We start from the raw sequence: 14,138 nt of genomic DNA, 5'->3' as shown, positions 1-14,138 counted from the left end.
CGCATTAAACGGCAGCAAGTCGACACCAGAGCTCTAGGCTAACGAATGAATGCGGCACATCGAGAAAAGCCCACAGTTTAATTATTTGTTTGTTATCGAAGTAATGTTCTGCAGACTTGGAAATGTAGTACTTTGTTAAGAGAAGCTACAGCAACCCGCTTGGTTGTTATGACAGTGTTCGACCAGTGTTCATGTTAGGTCTCTACAGTTTGACTGTGCAGATATTTCACACGAGAGGCCAATATTCTAGCCGTGCTAGCTGGATTTAAACTGTTTGTACAATGCATGAAGTAGTAGTATGTTAAATAAATTAAATTATTACCGCAATGACCATGACTGAAAAACGTAGATTGTATAAAGGGTTTAGAATGGGAAATGTATAAGACGAACTATTGCAAACAGTGTAACATATCTGTTGAAGGTTTACAATGCCCCTTATATGAGATATCGGCGAAACAATGCCGTTCCTTAACATAAGTTATCTCATACGCTCATCCGTTTGCACATATATTTGCAGCATATATATCTTCTTCCGATTCAACATAGCCAGCGATTATGTGAGTGTGAACCTCGAATATTAATATATACATCTCACGTTTAAGATTGAAGGGACTTCAACGTTATCACATCTGAATTAGCTGCTGCATATCAGCTATGAAAACGTCACAGTAGACATGGTGTGATAACCAACGGTACACTCACAGTTAGGTAAACGTTTGCCAAATCCAAATAAAAAGTTCGTTCCGTAATGCCTTCGCTCGCAAGCGAATCTGGCTGTAGAGCTGACATCACTTCCTAGAATATTTGTCACTATGTCGGATATGCTAGATAAATAGAAAAATGGTCACGAATTCGTTATTAAAGTCAAATATCTGTGGTGTTTTCATTATGACATTTTATTGTCCGTGGCGACTCGAACTAAGAACAAGCTACCGAAACAGTATGATAAGCGGTGTGCCAATATTAAGATAACAATTATTCGAAATAACTGCTACATTTTTTTATATCAACTAATAAAACAGTCAGTGCGACACACACACACACACACACACACACACACAAGTTGTAGCAAATGAAATATATCTCAACCAGAGGTGAAACAAACACATGTCACGTGATACAAATAATATCGTAATTGGATATGGCGTAGAGATGACATGTAGCTTGGAGGATCTTTGGGGTGCTCATGTGGTTCCGTTAATGTACTTTTGTTACCGTACGAATTAACGAACGGCAATGGTTCCTGCTATTAACTGCCGACGGGTGTGAATTAATTAGAAACATTAAACTCCACTGCACCAACGTCAGGTCGGAAACAGCACTACATCGGTTAGAGCCATTCTCTAATTATTCAGATTTTTGTTACGATAGATGAAACTTCAATGCTGCACAGTGGTCGCGATCGTACGACCATGCATTACTACCCGTGAACACTTCACCCAGAGCAGAACTTAAAAGAAAGGTAGTGGTAGGTCGAAGTAAGCAAGTCTTTGCAGAGTGATGCTAATTTGTCAATGTACATTTGTAGGCATGTTTTAAGGAATTCCTGCTGTATTTTTAACAGTTATCCGACCTCTATTCAGCAGTTCTTCTGATTTGTAAGCATTATTCGAGATATTAAGTCAAAATTGTGAATGTAAACATTCCATGAAAAATGACGGTTGGGATTTGGCAAGTATTGGTGATTTAAAATAACAACATAAACTGAGCGATCGAAGTAAATATTCCCCAAAACAATGGGGTTGCTTTTGTCGAAGATAGTGATGTAACTTTGTAAAATAAACTGTGTCTTTCTACTTAGAGATTTTTTTCCGTCACCAACCTACTTTAAGCCATTGTCACTGATTTCACAGTCAGCATGTGTTGCTGAGAGTGTCTACAATCATACTGTCGCCTGTAACATATAAGGATTGGAGCTGTGTCGCCTGTAACATGTCAGGGTTGGTGCTCTGTCTCCTGTAACATGTGAGGGTTGGAGCTGTGTCCCCTGTAACATGTAAGGGTTGAAGCTGTGTCCCCTGTTACATGTCAAGGTTGGTGCTCTGTCTCCTGTAACATATAAGGATTGGAGCTGTGTCGCCTGTAGCATGTCAGGGTTGGTGCTCTGTCTCCTGTAACATGTGAGGGTTGGAGCTGTGTCCCCTGTAACATGTAAGGGATGGAGCTGTGTCCCCTGTAACATGTAAGGGTTGAAGCTGTGTCCCCTGTTACATGTCAAGGTTGGTGCTGTGTCTCCTGTAACATGTAAGGATTGGAGCTGTGTCACCTGTAACATGTAAGGGTTGGAGCGGTGTCCTCGGTTCGAGCTGTGTCCCCTGTACCATGTAAGGGTTGGAGCTGTGTCCCCTGTTACATGTCAGGGTTGGTGCTGTGTCTCCTGTAACATGTAAGGATTGGAGCTATGTCGCCTGTAACATGTAAGGGTTGGAGCTGTATCACATGTAAGGGTTGGAGCTGTGTCCCCTGTAACATGTAAGGGATGGAGCTGTGTCCCCTGTATCATGTAAGGGTTTGAGCTGTGTCGCCGGTAACATGGAAGGGTTGGTGCTGTGTCGCCTGTAACATGTAAGGGTTGGAGCTATGTCGCCTGTAACATGTAAGGGTTGGAGCTGTGGCCCCTGTTACATGTCAAGGTTGGTGCTCTGTCTCCTGTTACATGTAAGGGTTGGAGCTGTGTCACCTGTAACATGTAAGGGTTGGTGCTGTGTCTCCTGTAACATGTCAGGGTTGGAGCTTTGTCTCCTGTAACATGTAAGGGTTGGAGCTGTGTCCCCTGTACCATGTAAGGGTTGGAGCTGTGTCCCCTGTTACATGTCAGGGTTGGTGCTGTGTCTCCTGTAACATGTAACGGTTGGAGCTGTGTCCCCTGTAACATGTAAGGGTTGGAGCTGTGTCCCCTGTTACATGTCAAGGTTGGTGCTCTGTCTCCTGTTACATGTAAGGATTGGAGCTGTGTCACCTGTAACATGTAAGGGTTGGTGCTGTGTCTCCTGTAACATGTAACGGTTGGAGCTGTGTCCCCTGTAACTGTAACATGTCAGGGTTGGAGCTATGTCGCCTGTAACACGTCAGGGTTGGAGCTGTGTCTCCTGTATCATGTAAGGGTTGGAGCTATGTCTCCTGTAACATGTAAGGGTTGGTGTTGTGTCCCCTGTATCATATAAGGGTTGGAGCTGTGTCACCAGTAACATGTAAGGGTTGGAGCTGTCTCCCCTGTTACATGTCAAGGTTGGTGCTCTGTCTCCTGTTACATGTAAGGATTGGAGCTGTGTCTCCTGTAACATATCAGGGTTGGTGCTCTGTCTCCTGTAACATGAAAGGGTTGGAGCTGTGTCCCCTGTAACTGTAACATGTCAGGGTTGGAGCTGAGTCCCCTGTAACATGTAAGGGTTGGTGCTCTGTCTCCTGTAACATGTAAGGGTTGGTGCTGTGTCTCCTGTAACATGTCAGGGTTGGAGCTATGTCGCCTGTAACATGTCAGGGTTGGAGCTGTGTCACCTGTAACATATCAGGGTTGGTGCTCTGTCTCCTGTAACATGTAAGGGTTGGAGCTGTGTCGCCTGTAACATGTAAGGGTTGGAGCTATGTCGCCAGTAACATGTAAGGGTTGGTGCTGTGTCTCCTGTAACATGTAAGGGTTGGTGTTGTGTCCCCTGTAACATATAAGGGTTGGAGCTGTGTCCCATGTAACATGTCAGGATTGAAGCTGTGTCCCCTGTAACATGTAAGGGTTGGAGCTGTGTCTCCTGTAACATGTAAGGGTTGATGCTGTGTCTCCTGTAACGTGTAAGGGTTGGAGCTGTGTCGCCTGTAACATGTAAGGGTTGGAGCTGTGTCCCCTGTAACATGTTAGGGTTAGGGTTGGGGCTATGTCGCCTGTAACAGGTTGGAGCTGTATCACCTGTAACATATAAGGGTTGGAGCTGTGTCACCAGTAACATGTAAGGGTTGGAGCTATGTCGCCTGTAACATGTAAGGGTTGGAGCTGTGTCCCCTGTAACATGTTAGGGTTGGAGCTATGTCGCCTGTAACATGTAAGGGTTGGAGCTGTGTCCCCAGTAACATGTTAGGGTTGGAGCTATGTCGCCTGTAACATGTAAGGGTTGGAGCTGTGTCCCCTGTAACATGTGGGAGTTGGAGCTGTGTCACCTGTAACATATAAGGGTTGGAGCTGTGTCACCTGTAACATGTAAGGGTTGGAGCTGTGTCCCCTGTAACATGTAAGGGTTGGGGCTATGTCGCCTGTAACATGTAAGGGTTGGAGCTGTGTCGCCTGTAACATGTGGGAGTTGGAGCTGTGTCACCTGTAACATATAAGGGTTGGAGCTGTGTCCCCTGTAACATGTGGGAGTTGGAGCTGTGTCACCTATAACATATAAGGGTTGGAGCTGTGTCACCTGTAACATGTAAGGGGTGGAGCTGTGTCCCCTGTAACATGTAAGGGATGGAGCTGTGCCCCCTGTATCATGTAAGGGTTGGAGCTGTGTCCACTGTACCATGTAAGGGATGGAGCTGTGTCCCCTGTATCTTGTAAGGGTTGGAGCTGTGTCCCCTGTAACATGTTAGGGTTGGAGCTATGTCGCCTGTAACATGTAAGGGTTGGCGCTGTGTCTCCTGTAACATGTAAGGGGTGGAGCTGTGTCCCCTGTAACATGTCAGGGTTGGAGCTGTGTCGCCTGTAACATGTGAGGGTTGGAGCTGTGTCCCCTGTAACATGTAAGGGGTGGAGCTGTGTCTCCTGTAACATGTGGGAGTTGGAGCTGTGTCCCCTGTAACATGTAAGGGATGGAGCTGTGTCCCCTGTATCATGTAAGGGTTGGAGCTGTGTCGCCGGTAACATGGAAGGGTTGGTGCTGTGTCGCCTGTAACATGTGAGGGTTGGAGCTGTGTAGGTTGGTGCTCTGTCTCCTGTAACATGTAAGGGATGGAGCGGTGCCCCCTGTATCATGTAAGGGATGGAGCTGTGTCCCCTGTAACATGTAAGGGTTGGTGCTGTGTCCCCTGTAACATGTGAGGGTTGGAGCTGTGTCCCCTGTAACATGTAAGAGTTGGAGCTGTGTCCCCTGTAACATGTAAGGGTTGGAGCTATGTCGCCTGTAGCATGTAAGGGTTGGTGCTGTGTCCCCTTATCATGTAAGGGTTGGGGCTGTGTCGCCTGTAACATGTAAGGGTTGGAGCTGTCTCCCTTGTAACATGTAGGGGTTGGAGCTGTGTCCCCTGTTACATGTAAGGGTGTGAGCTGTGTCCCCTGTAACATGTAAGGGTTGGAGCTATGTCGCCAGTAACATGTAAGGGTTGGTGCTGTGTCTCCTGTAACATGTAAGGATTGGAGCTATGTCGCCTGTAACATGTAAGGGTTGGAGCTGTGTCCCCTGTAACATGTAAGGGTTGGAGCTGTGTCCCTTGTAACATGTAGGGGTTGGAGCTGTGTCCCCTGTTACATGTAAGGGTTGGAGCTGTGTCCCCTGTAACATGTAAGGGTTGGAGCTGTGTCGCCTGTAACATGTGAGGGTTGGAGTTTTCAATATTCATAAAAAAAAAAATAAGAAAAAAATGCTTGTACATTAAATAACATTATAAGAGTGGGCAATCAATCTTGGAATAGCAGTTAATTGAACCAATATTCCCCACTGCATCGATTTGAAGTTAGATCAGATTTAAGAATTTCAAAAGTGATCCCTTATATTTTTCCCGGTTCATTGAGAATACTCTTAGCTTTTTGCTGGTTACATGTTTGTTGGTAAGGGAGTCAAATTCCTTGTTACATATCGCTTGTGCTGTAATGAGCCAATCCTATTAGCTGTTACATATTACTTGTGCTGTAATGAGCCAATCCTATTAGTTGTTACATATTACGTACAAATTGTTGGATCTTTCACAGTCGTTGTTGCAGACTAGGTGAGTAGTTACGAACTTTTACAGATTACGTGATGGTGACAAGCAAATCGAATTACGTGTTAAATGTACATGTTCTAAAACACCATTTGGTATTGAGAAAGAAATGATGGTATTCAATATATGTTGTCCTTAAACGAGCTTCCATTCTGTGGAAATGTACAGTATACGTGTCGAAATGTACAGTATACGTGTCGAAATGTACAGTATAAGTGTCGAAATGTACAGTATACGTGTCGTCGAAATGTACAGTATACGTGTCGAAATGTACAGTATACGTGTCGAAATGTACAGCATACGTGTCGAAATGTACAGTATACGTGTCCAAATGTACAGTATACGTGTCGAAATGTACAGTATACGTGTCGAAATGTACAGCATACGTGTCGAAATGTACAGAATACGTGTCCAAATGTACAGTATACGTGTCGAAATGTACAGTAAACGTGTCGAAATGTACAGTAAACGTTTCGAAATGTACAGTATACGTGACGAAATGTACAGTAAACGTGTCGAAATGTACAGTAAACGTTTCGAAATGTACAGTAAACGTGTCGAAATGTACAGTATACGTGTCAAAATGTACAGTATACGTGTCGAAATGCATATCGTCATCAGTACTCAAAAACTGGTGTCGTATCTGTTGACGTGTGTACTGTCATAATATACTTCCTGTCTGTCCTATTTGTTCACTGTTCATGTTCTGCAATAAAGTGCTGACTTACTTGTCAGTGTTAATAAGTTTCAGTGTTAGTTTTTTTATGAATACGAATACTTTACATTCAAAGGGATAGGGTATACTGTTTTGAAACCTTTACCATGTAATAAATGTCATTGGAATGTTCTGAAAAATGTCACTTGTGACCTAGTATATATTTTCCCTGTTTGACATTAAACATAAAAAAAATGTCCCCGCCCTAAATAATGTGAGACAACCGTTAGAAGCAAACATCTTGGTGACCTTAGGCTGTTCCAGAAATGTCGTTGTCACTGATGACACAGACACCACAGTATCGGAAATATAGTGTACTTACATGTATATTACATATAAAATATAGTGTACTTACATGTATATTACATATAAAATATAGTGTACTTACATGTATATTACATATATAATATAGTGTACTTACATGTATATTACATATATAATATAGTGTACCTACATGTATATTACATATATAATAACTATAATATATAGTGTACCTACATGTACAATGTATATTATATATATAATAACTATAAAATATATTGTACTTACATGTATATTACATATATAATATAGTGTACCTACATGTATATTACATATATAATAACGATAAAATAAAGTGTACCTACATGTATATTATATATATAATAACAATAAAATATAGTGTACCTACATGTTTATTGCATAATCATATAATAACTATAAAATATAGTGTACTTACATGTATATTACATATATGATATAGTGTACCTCTATGTTAATTACATATATAATAACTATAAAATATATTGTACCTAAATGTATATTAAATATATAATAACTGTTAACTTTTGAATGAAATGTATGTAATAAACAGCATGGTTCAATGTTCATGCATGTATAAACCCTTAAAACAATACCGTTTAATTCCATGGATTAACAAAGTGTTTTCTATCTAAAGCTTTTCATTAAATATCTGTTCATAAACGACTATACCCTGCAGTATATTTACTGTTGTTAACTAGAAATCAAACTATCTAAAAAAATGCACCTAATGAATTACGCCTTAGGTTCTCTGTTGTTATGATGCCATTAAGCTGATTGCATATATCAATAGTGGATGAAGAAAAGGCTGTTTTTTCTGTTAATGGTGACGTTTGAAGAATAGCATCATGTTGATACAAATATGTTCTTTGACCAGTGAGACGTACCACGTGACCAATGAAGCGTTGTCGATAGGTGAATGATCAGAAGAGTAGAGCCTCGCAGTGCAGTGCTCGACTGTGCATGGTTCCGTGCTTTGACTGCGCTGATAATGAAGGGACTATATATATTCCTACTGTTAGAGAAGATGTTGCCAAACCTGCCGTTTGCTTGTCAATGACATTCGCAGTTGTGTGCAATTAAAAAGAGCCTTAAGCGTATCGCTCAGGATATCAAAATATATTTTGAACTTGAAAAAAATGCTTTATCAAAAAAGAATAAAAAAATTTATCAAAGTGATTACTAATCTGAAATTCGAAAAAAATATGGCAAAATATGAACAAAGGGAATATCTACAAAGAGACGATTGAAAAAGTGCAAGGAGATCAAGGCCAGGCGTTTCTGAATAAACAGGCATGATACTATAATTCATTATCAAAAAGACGATATAAAGAAAGATAACCCAACAGAGGATATGGTAATGTTGCATATATTCATGTATATTTTGTTTCATCTCGAGTGACTGATACATATGTACATGTACTTACATTTTCATTTGATGATTGATGAAGTTCTAGAATAAATGTTTTGCTCTTCATTGACATTTGTTTTGTTTATCTCAACACTCATGTCTAAGGTTTACGTGCCATAATTTAGTTAATTGCGCATGTGTTCAGGGGTTTAATTGTTTCATGTAGTAGTTTTCAATCACCGACATTGGTCAAATTTAACGATAATCGATTATTTAAGCTAAATTCTATGTCAAGCCTCTGCTATTGGAAATGAATCGCGGGTTTTCATTGTGCCTCTTGATCCGGGCATTAAAATAAATGCATCACATAGATGGATTTTATTTGTATTTGTGTTGCTTTGTCGTATGTTTGGAGAAATTGACAAGAAAATTAGAGAAAACCAAGATTGTAACAATAGTTAAGGATCACTACCCCACTGCAGTGTGGTTTGTCTTACATACAATTACCTCCCCTTAACTTCCGTTTCGATGTAACTGTAACACAGATGGTTCACCAAACCTCTGTTAACCAGGTAGCCCAATCGGTTAGAGCGAGGGTAAATCAATCGGTTAGAGCGAGGGTAAATCAATCGGAAGTCTAGGATTCGAATCCCGGGCCCGCATTCATGAAACCGTTCTCATGCTCAAGCCTGTATTCTGTGCTCAAGCCAGCTTTCTTGTAACCCACCTAAATCATGTCAACCATCAAAAAGTCAAATTTAGATATTGAAAACAGTATTCGGCTTCTAATTTCTTCAATTTTTGTCCAAAACTTTAACATTTTTTTTTTCTTAAATAATTTATAACTGGAACAAGAAATTAGAATTGAGCACAAAATCCAGGCTGTTTTGCCTGCAGTGGAGTAGAAATTTGCTTTCTCTTTTCTAAAAAAAAGTAATTGTCTTATTATTTTGTAACATTTTGGGGCTGTCACTTGAGAGGGATGCCATCCCAGCTTGTGATCACCAAGGGTGGTTTAGATTGCTGACCATAAAACCAGTCGATATCTTTAACAGCCCATTTTTATGCTGTGCGAACGACGAAGTGTCCATCGAAATTAACTTTGAAACATTATACGATGTGTGGTGGCAGAAAACACGCGGGAAGCGTGTGCGCCAAGATTGTAAATATTTGATGAATCTACGCTTGTGCATCACATTGTTGTATAAATATCGCCACATGTAACGTGACAAAATTTGAATTCCAAATTCCACATTTGTATAGACGTGTTATACTGACACTAGTTATACAATGTCACAGCGGTGTTTTTCATACCGTTAACCAGTTTATCTTTATCTATTTTGAATACAGGTAATTTTGATTGAAATTAAATAAGTAGAGCCAAAGATTCATCTTGGATTATCGGACAATATGATTGAAAGGAATCATTAATGATAAAATTTAGGTCCGTCTGACAATGTTATTGTGGAGACAGAAAACTTTTATCCATAATGGTAAAATATTGGTTGGACTGACAATTCAATATATGCAATCATAAAAGGCGAGGAAACCATACCCCATATAAGGAAGAGGGAAGAGGTTCAATGCGTAAAACAAAATGGAATATGAAAGATCCTCTCTACGCTTGACTTGAAGGCACACTGAGTGTGTGGTATGGGACGATAATTGATGACACACATTGAGGCACGAGTGCGTTTAGGAGAAGCATACAACAGTCACGACTACACCATTCACCGTTTCTTTCCTGTCTTGTGTGGTTTCGTTATTGTTCCTGAAGCACAAGGGAATAATTTCCTTTATTTCATGAAAATCACCAAGTGAACACTTATGCTTAATACGGAAGCTCCACAAATCGATGACGTAGACTGTTTTCAATGTCTCGTTCGGAAATTTAGTTATCCAACAACAAGCTATTGATATATTACAAGAGTTCAGCGGTTCATACGCATCGAGAAAAAATACGTAATAAAAACTGTATAGTAACACTTCCAGCGACAGCATGACAGCTAGGGAAGCACTGTATACCAAGCTTTGGTGGTGCATGAGTGTTTACTTTGATCATCTGTACAACTGTTACGCTGACCGGAGTTTAGCTTGATTAAGCCGTTTTTCTTCCCCATGATAGAGGCTGTGTGTTTATGTATCTTCTACAAGATTCTAGCTCGATACACCCTTCCAGAGTGATGTATTAGTTTATATATATTTTTTGATTGATTTCCAAGCTGAATGGCAAACAGAAATTTATAAGAAAAACGTTTTGGGCCTTCCTTTTTACTAATGCACCGTATGGTCAAAGCAAAGCAGTATATATGGTTGCTGAAAACTATACATTGTACAATTGATTTTTGCACTAGCGCTCAGACACCCATATTGAACGATATAGTGGTACAAAGTACTTCCCTGTCCACTGGTTCTCTGTGTATTCATCTATAACGTTATTTTGACAGCCCGCCTACGAGCTCAATGTGACGTCTCCCTACGTTTGTTACTACATTAGAGTACCACAAAGCATATTGTTACCTAAACAGTTTTTGTTCCTGAAATGTGCTGTAATCATGATGGCAACATTTATCTCTTTTGAGTTGTGGCCTGGTTCCTAATATACAAACTTTATTTAATTTGAAATTATCAAGAACTCCTCGAAATTTAAAAAAACAATTAAGGGGATTTAAAACACATATGCCCCTCTGGTTAAACAGTAGTTTAGACAATTTCGATTTCCAACTGTTTTGCACTCAGCATTAACGAAGTGACCTAGAGGGGCGAGACAGCTGTATGCTGCAGTGAAATTAATTTCTTGATATACTGAATCTATTACCAAAGTCTTAATGTGTAGTCATCTGTGTATGTGTTACGCTCATCGCTCTAGACTACCACCCAAAACTAAGCCGGTAAGGTCATAAAAGCGTGATACGACATTGTTGTCGGTTTTATCTGTACTGTTACACGTATAGATCGAATAGATAATTAAATTGGTAACAGCAAGTTAGCACACTGTTGTCCTTTAATAATCATCGTTGATTGAATCGTATGTTTTAACGGTAAAGGTAAACGATGTGTTTACTGAAGCGGATTTATTGAGCACATTATGTCATACATTTAGCAGAGCTCAATACGGAGTTGCTTTCCATATGGATCTTGAGTAAGACGATCTTATTTGCCCTTAATAAATAAGTATAATCTTAAATCGTTGCTACTTTCGAAATTCAACCTCTTTATACTTCACGATAATGACCTATTGCTTTGGTAATACCGCTTTTTTGTAAGAATGTCTGGACAAAAAACAAACATCATATGAGCATTTACCAGTGTAAGAACGTATATGTAAATAAATATATATGTTTTTTTGCTAAAACCTTCAAAACGGTTTTAATTGATTACTCACTCTTGTTGACCCAGAAGGAGGTACAATTGTGTTTTAAATTAGGGAGAACACTGGAGTAGCCGGTGAAATGCACGTGGCCATTCAATACCGTTTTTGGGCTGATCGGGGAATCACGACCAATCATCTTGGTAAAATGATGAAAAGTGTGTACATCATATACTTTCTAAACCCGACCACCGTCCATTTTGAAAAATATATTGTCATCGTGTGTGACCTATCATTCAATGCAGACCTACTTGCACGGGATTGTATATCTTTCTAGGACAGTAACCTTACCTTATATGCATAAACATAACACGTGTATACAAACATATACTAGCTTTGTTCTAATGCTTTTGACTTATAACCATTGTTCTTCACTATTTAAATGAATAACTTTATTATAAATGAAACGTTAGAATAGTCGAGGCAATAGAGAAAATAAACCCGAGCTTTACCAAGACACTTGCGTCAAAGGTCACTACGGATGATTGGTCGGCCTTGAATCCTGACCCAATGGACTATAGCACAACCGTTAAGTGCTAGTTAGCTTAAACAATATAAGGTTTTCTTCTGTTAATTGCCTATTAAGCTGCTACTATGTTAAATATTACCAGTCGGATTTCTATGTTTCAAAGTTATGCAATTATAGTGTCTAAGAAGGTTCAGACGATGTTTCTATATGTGTTATTTATTACACGGTGAACAGGACATATATACTATGCTTTGGTCTTTCTTTCTATACATAGTCCCGAGTGTACCAAAACAATCGAACAATGGTTTGCTAACATGATAATACGTGAAGTGAGTACAGTCGTGGTTAATTAGGCTTAGGAAGATAGCCCTAGGATCACGAAGCTATCTTTGACCTAATCTAAAAGTGGTCGTTGGCCTTGAGAAATGTGCCATCTTCAATAAGATCTTGATTGGTTGGATTTGTTTAATAGGGCTTAAATAATTGGAATTTGGATCACGACACTAATTATTGATCAGTTCTCGACGTCAAGTATCGTCCAAAACTTCGCGTTGATGGAAAAAATTGACGGTTTCAAGTTGTAGTGCAGGAAACGCTTATCGTACCGGGACACCTGATTTTGATTATTCCATTTTTTGAGAAATTGACGATATATTTTATTCCAGGTTGGTATTTCGCTTCCGCCCACAGTCACTATATGTCTCCACACTCCCGACACTTTGGATGAACCTCATAGGAGTTGGTAAACATATTGGGTTTCCCGCTAGTGTGTACAGTAACACAACGAACGTTACTTCATTTGTAAATCTTTATAATATGACGTCGAAGTAACAACGCGTTCCAACGCCATATTAAATTATGACATCAAAATACATGACAATAGTTTCACAGATCTGAAACAGAAATAATGCATTTCCAAAGGAAACATACTGTTTTGTAGATATGATATCAACGTTTTGGGAGTAAATAATTCAAAACACGTGATGGTTGGTTATCATATTTTTTCTTTTTTCATTTTCATTCATTTTAGTATCGGCTTTGAGGGTTTATCCGAGTGTTTTTTCCCCCTAACGATATAGTCTTTTGTTCAATTCTCAAACTGTAAGAGGCCAATATAAAGTATTTCAAATGATCCCTAGAGCTACAAGTTGCTATTGCTTCCTGGAACGCCGGTAAGAAATTGATACAGAGATAAACAAGCACATGCTACAAGTGGTGTTTGTTGACGTAAACACCTACTGGCATAGTACTACAGACATTTCCAAACCATGCGTTTAAAACAAACATAGCTATTGATTTTGAACGCAGGTTTTCAAAGTTAACTACAAAGCAAATCAACCATACAAAATCAATCATACCTACATCATACCACGATGCAATAAAGCGGAATCAAGTTTACTTGTCAATGTTATGAGTGGGGCAAAGGAGAAAGCATCCTCGACAACCTATTTAGCCATATGATTGATACGGTCGTGACTACATCCCTGAAATCAAACGGCATCGCGAATGATTGCGTAAACTGTATAGCCAAAAGGATTTTATTTTGCAGAAAAAGTAGTCTGTATATAAGATGACTATGCTTTCGAATTCGGTACAACTTCTGCTTCGTAGAACGTTCGTATCATACCATAATGCCCATAAAAGAGAAGAGCATTGCTAGGTTGTTTTATACAATGAATATGTAAATAAGGATAAACTGTTTGTTATTGTTTTTTTTCTATTCTTTACATGGCGAAACAATGTGAACGTTTATATGTAGTATAGATAGCAGCGACATATCGCCTTTTTGTAGTTTTATTATTGATCATGTGACTAGGTATGGACGTATTTATATCATTAATTCTTTCAATACCGTAGACCATAATGAACTCATCCATATCAATGCATGGTAGGGTTTACTTAAGTTGCATAGGGGTGAAAATGTTAAGGTTCAACAAACCTTCGAGTCTTTAAGACGGCTTTAAGATCGATGTCTTCATAAAAAAACTCAAGCACCATGGCATATTACTCTCTTTAATGACCGATTTGAAATGGCATATTG

The 14,138-nt window shown here is 39.4% G+C and overlaps 1 protein-coding gene across 1 annotated transcript in view; it reads left to right on the top strand.

Annotated features, from left to right (window-relative positions):
* LOC110452940 (neuroligin-4, Y-linked-like) overlaps positions 1–7,940 on the top strand; it is a 111,708-nt gene extending 103,768 nt beyond the window's left edge. Inside the window, exon 2 of the mRNA XM_021501700.1 lies at positions 7,785–7,940. Within this exon, the coding sequence (XP_021357375.1) occupies positions 7,785–7,801 (17 nt within the window). The 3' untranslated portion in view covers positions 7,802–7,940. The remainder of the gene's footprint in view (positions 1–7,784) is intronic.
* Positions 7,941–14,138: the final 6,198 nt, after the last annotated feature.

This window comes from Mizuhopecten yessoensis, unplaced genomic scaffold (assembly GCF_002113885.1).
Source record: "Mizuhopecten yessoensis strain PY_sf001 unplaced genomic scaffold, ASM211388v2 scaffold6981, whole genome shotgun sequence".
NCBI classification, from domain to species: domain Eukaryota; kingdom Metazoa; phylum Mollusca; class Bivalvia; order Pectinida; family Pectinidae; genus Mizuhopecten; species Mizuhopecten yessoensis.
Note: the sequence above shows the minus strand (reverse complement) of the source record. Positions and strands in the feature narration are given on the sequence as shown.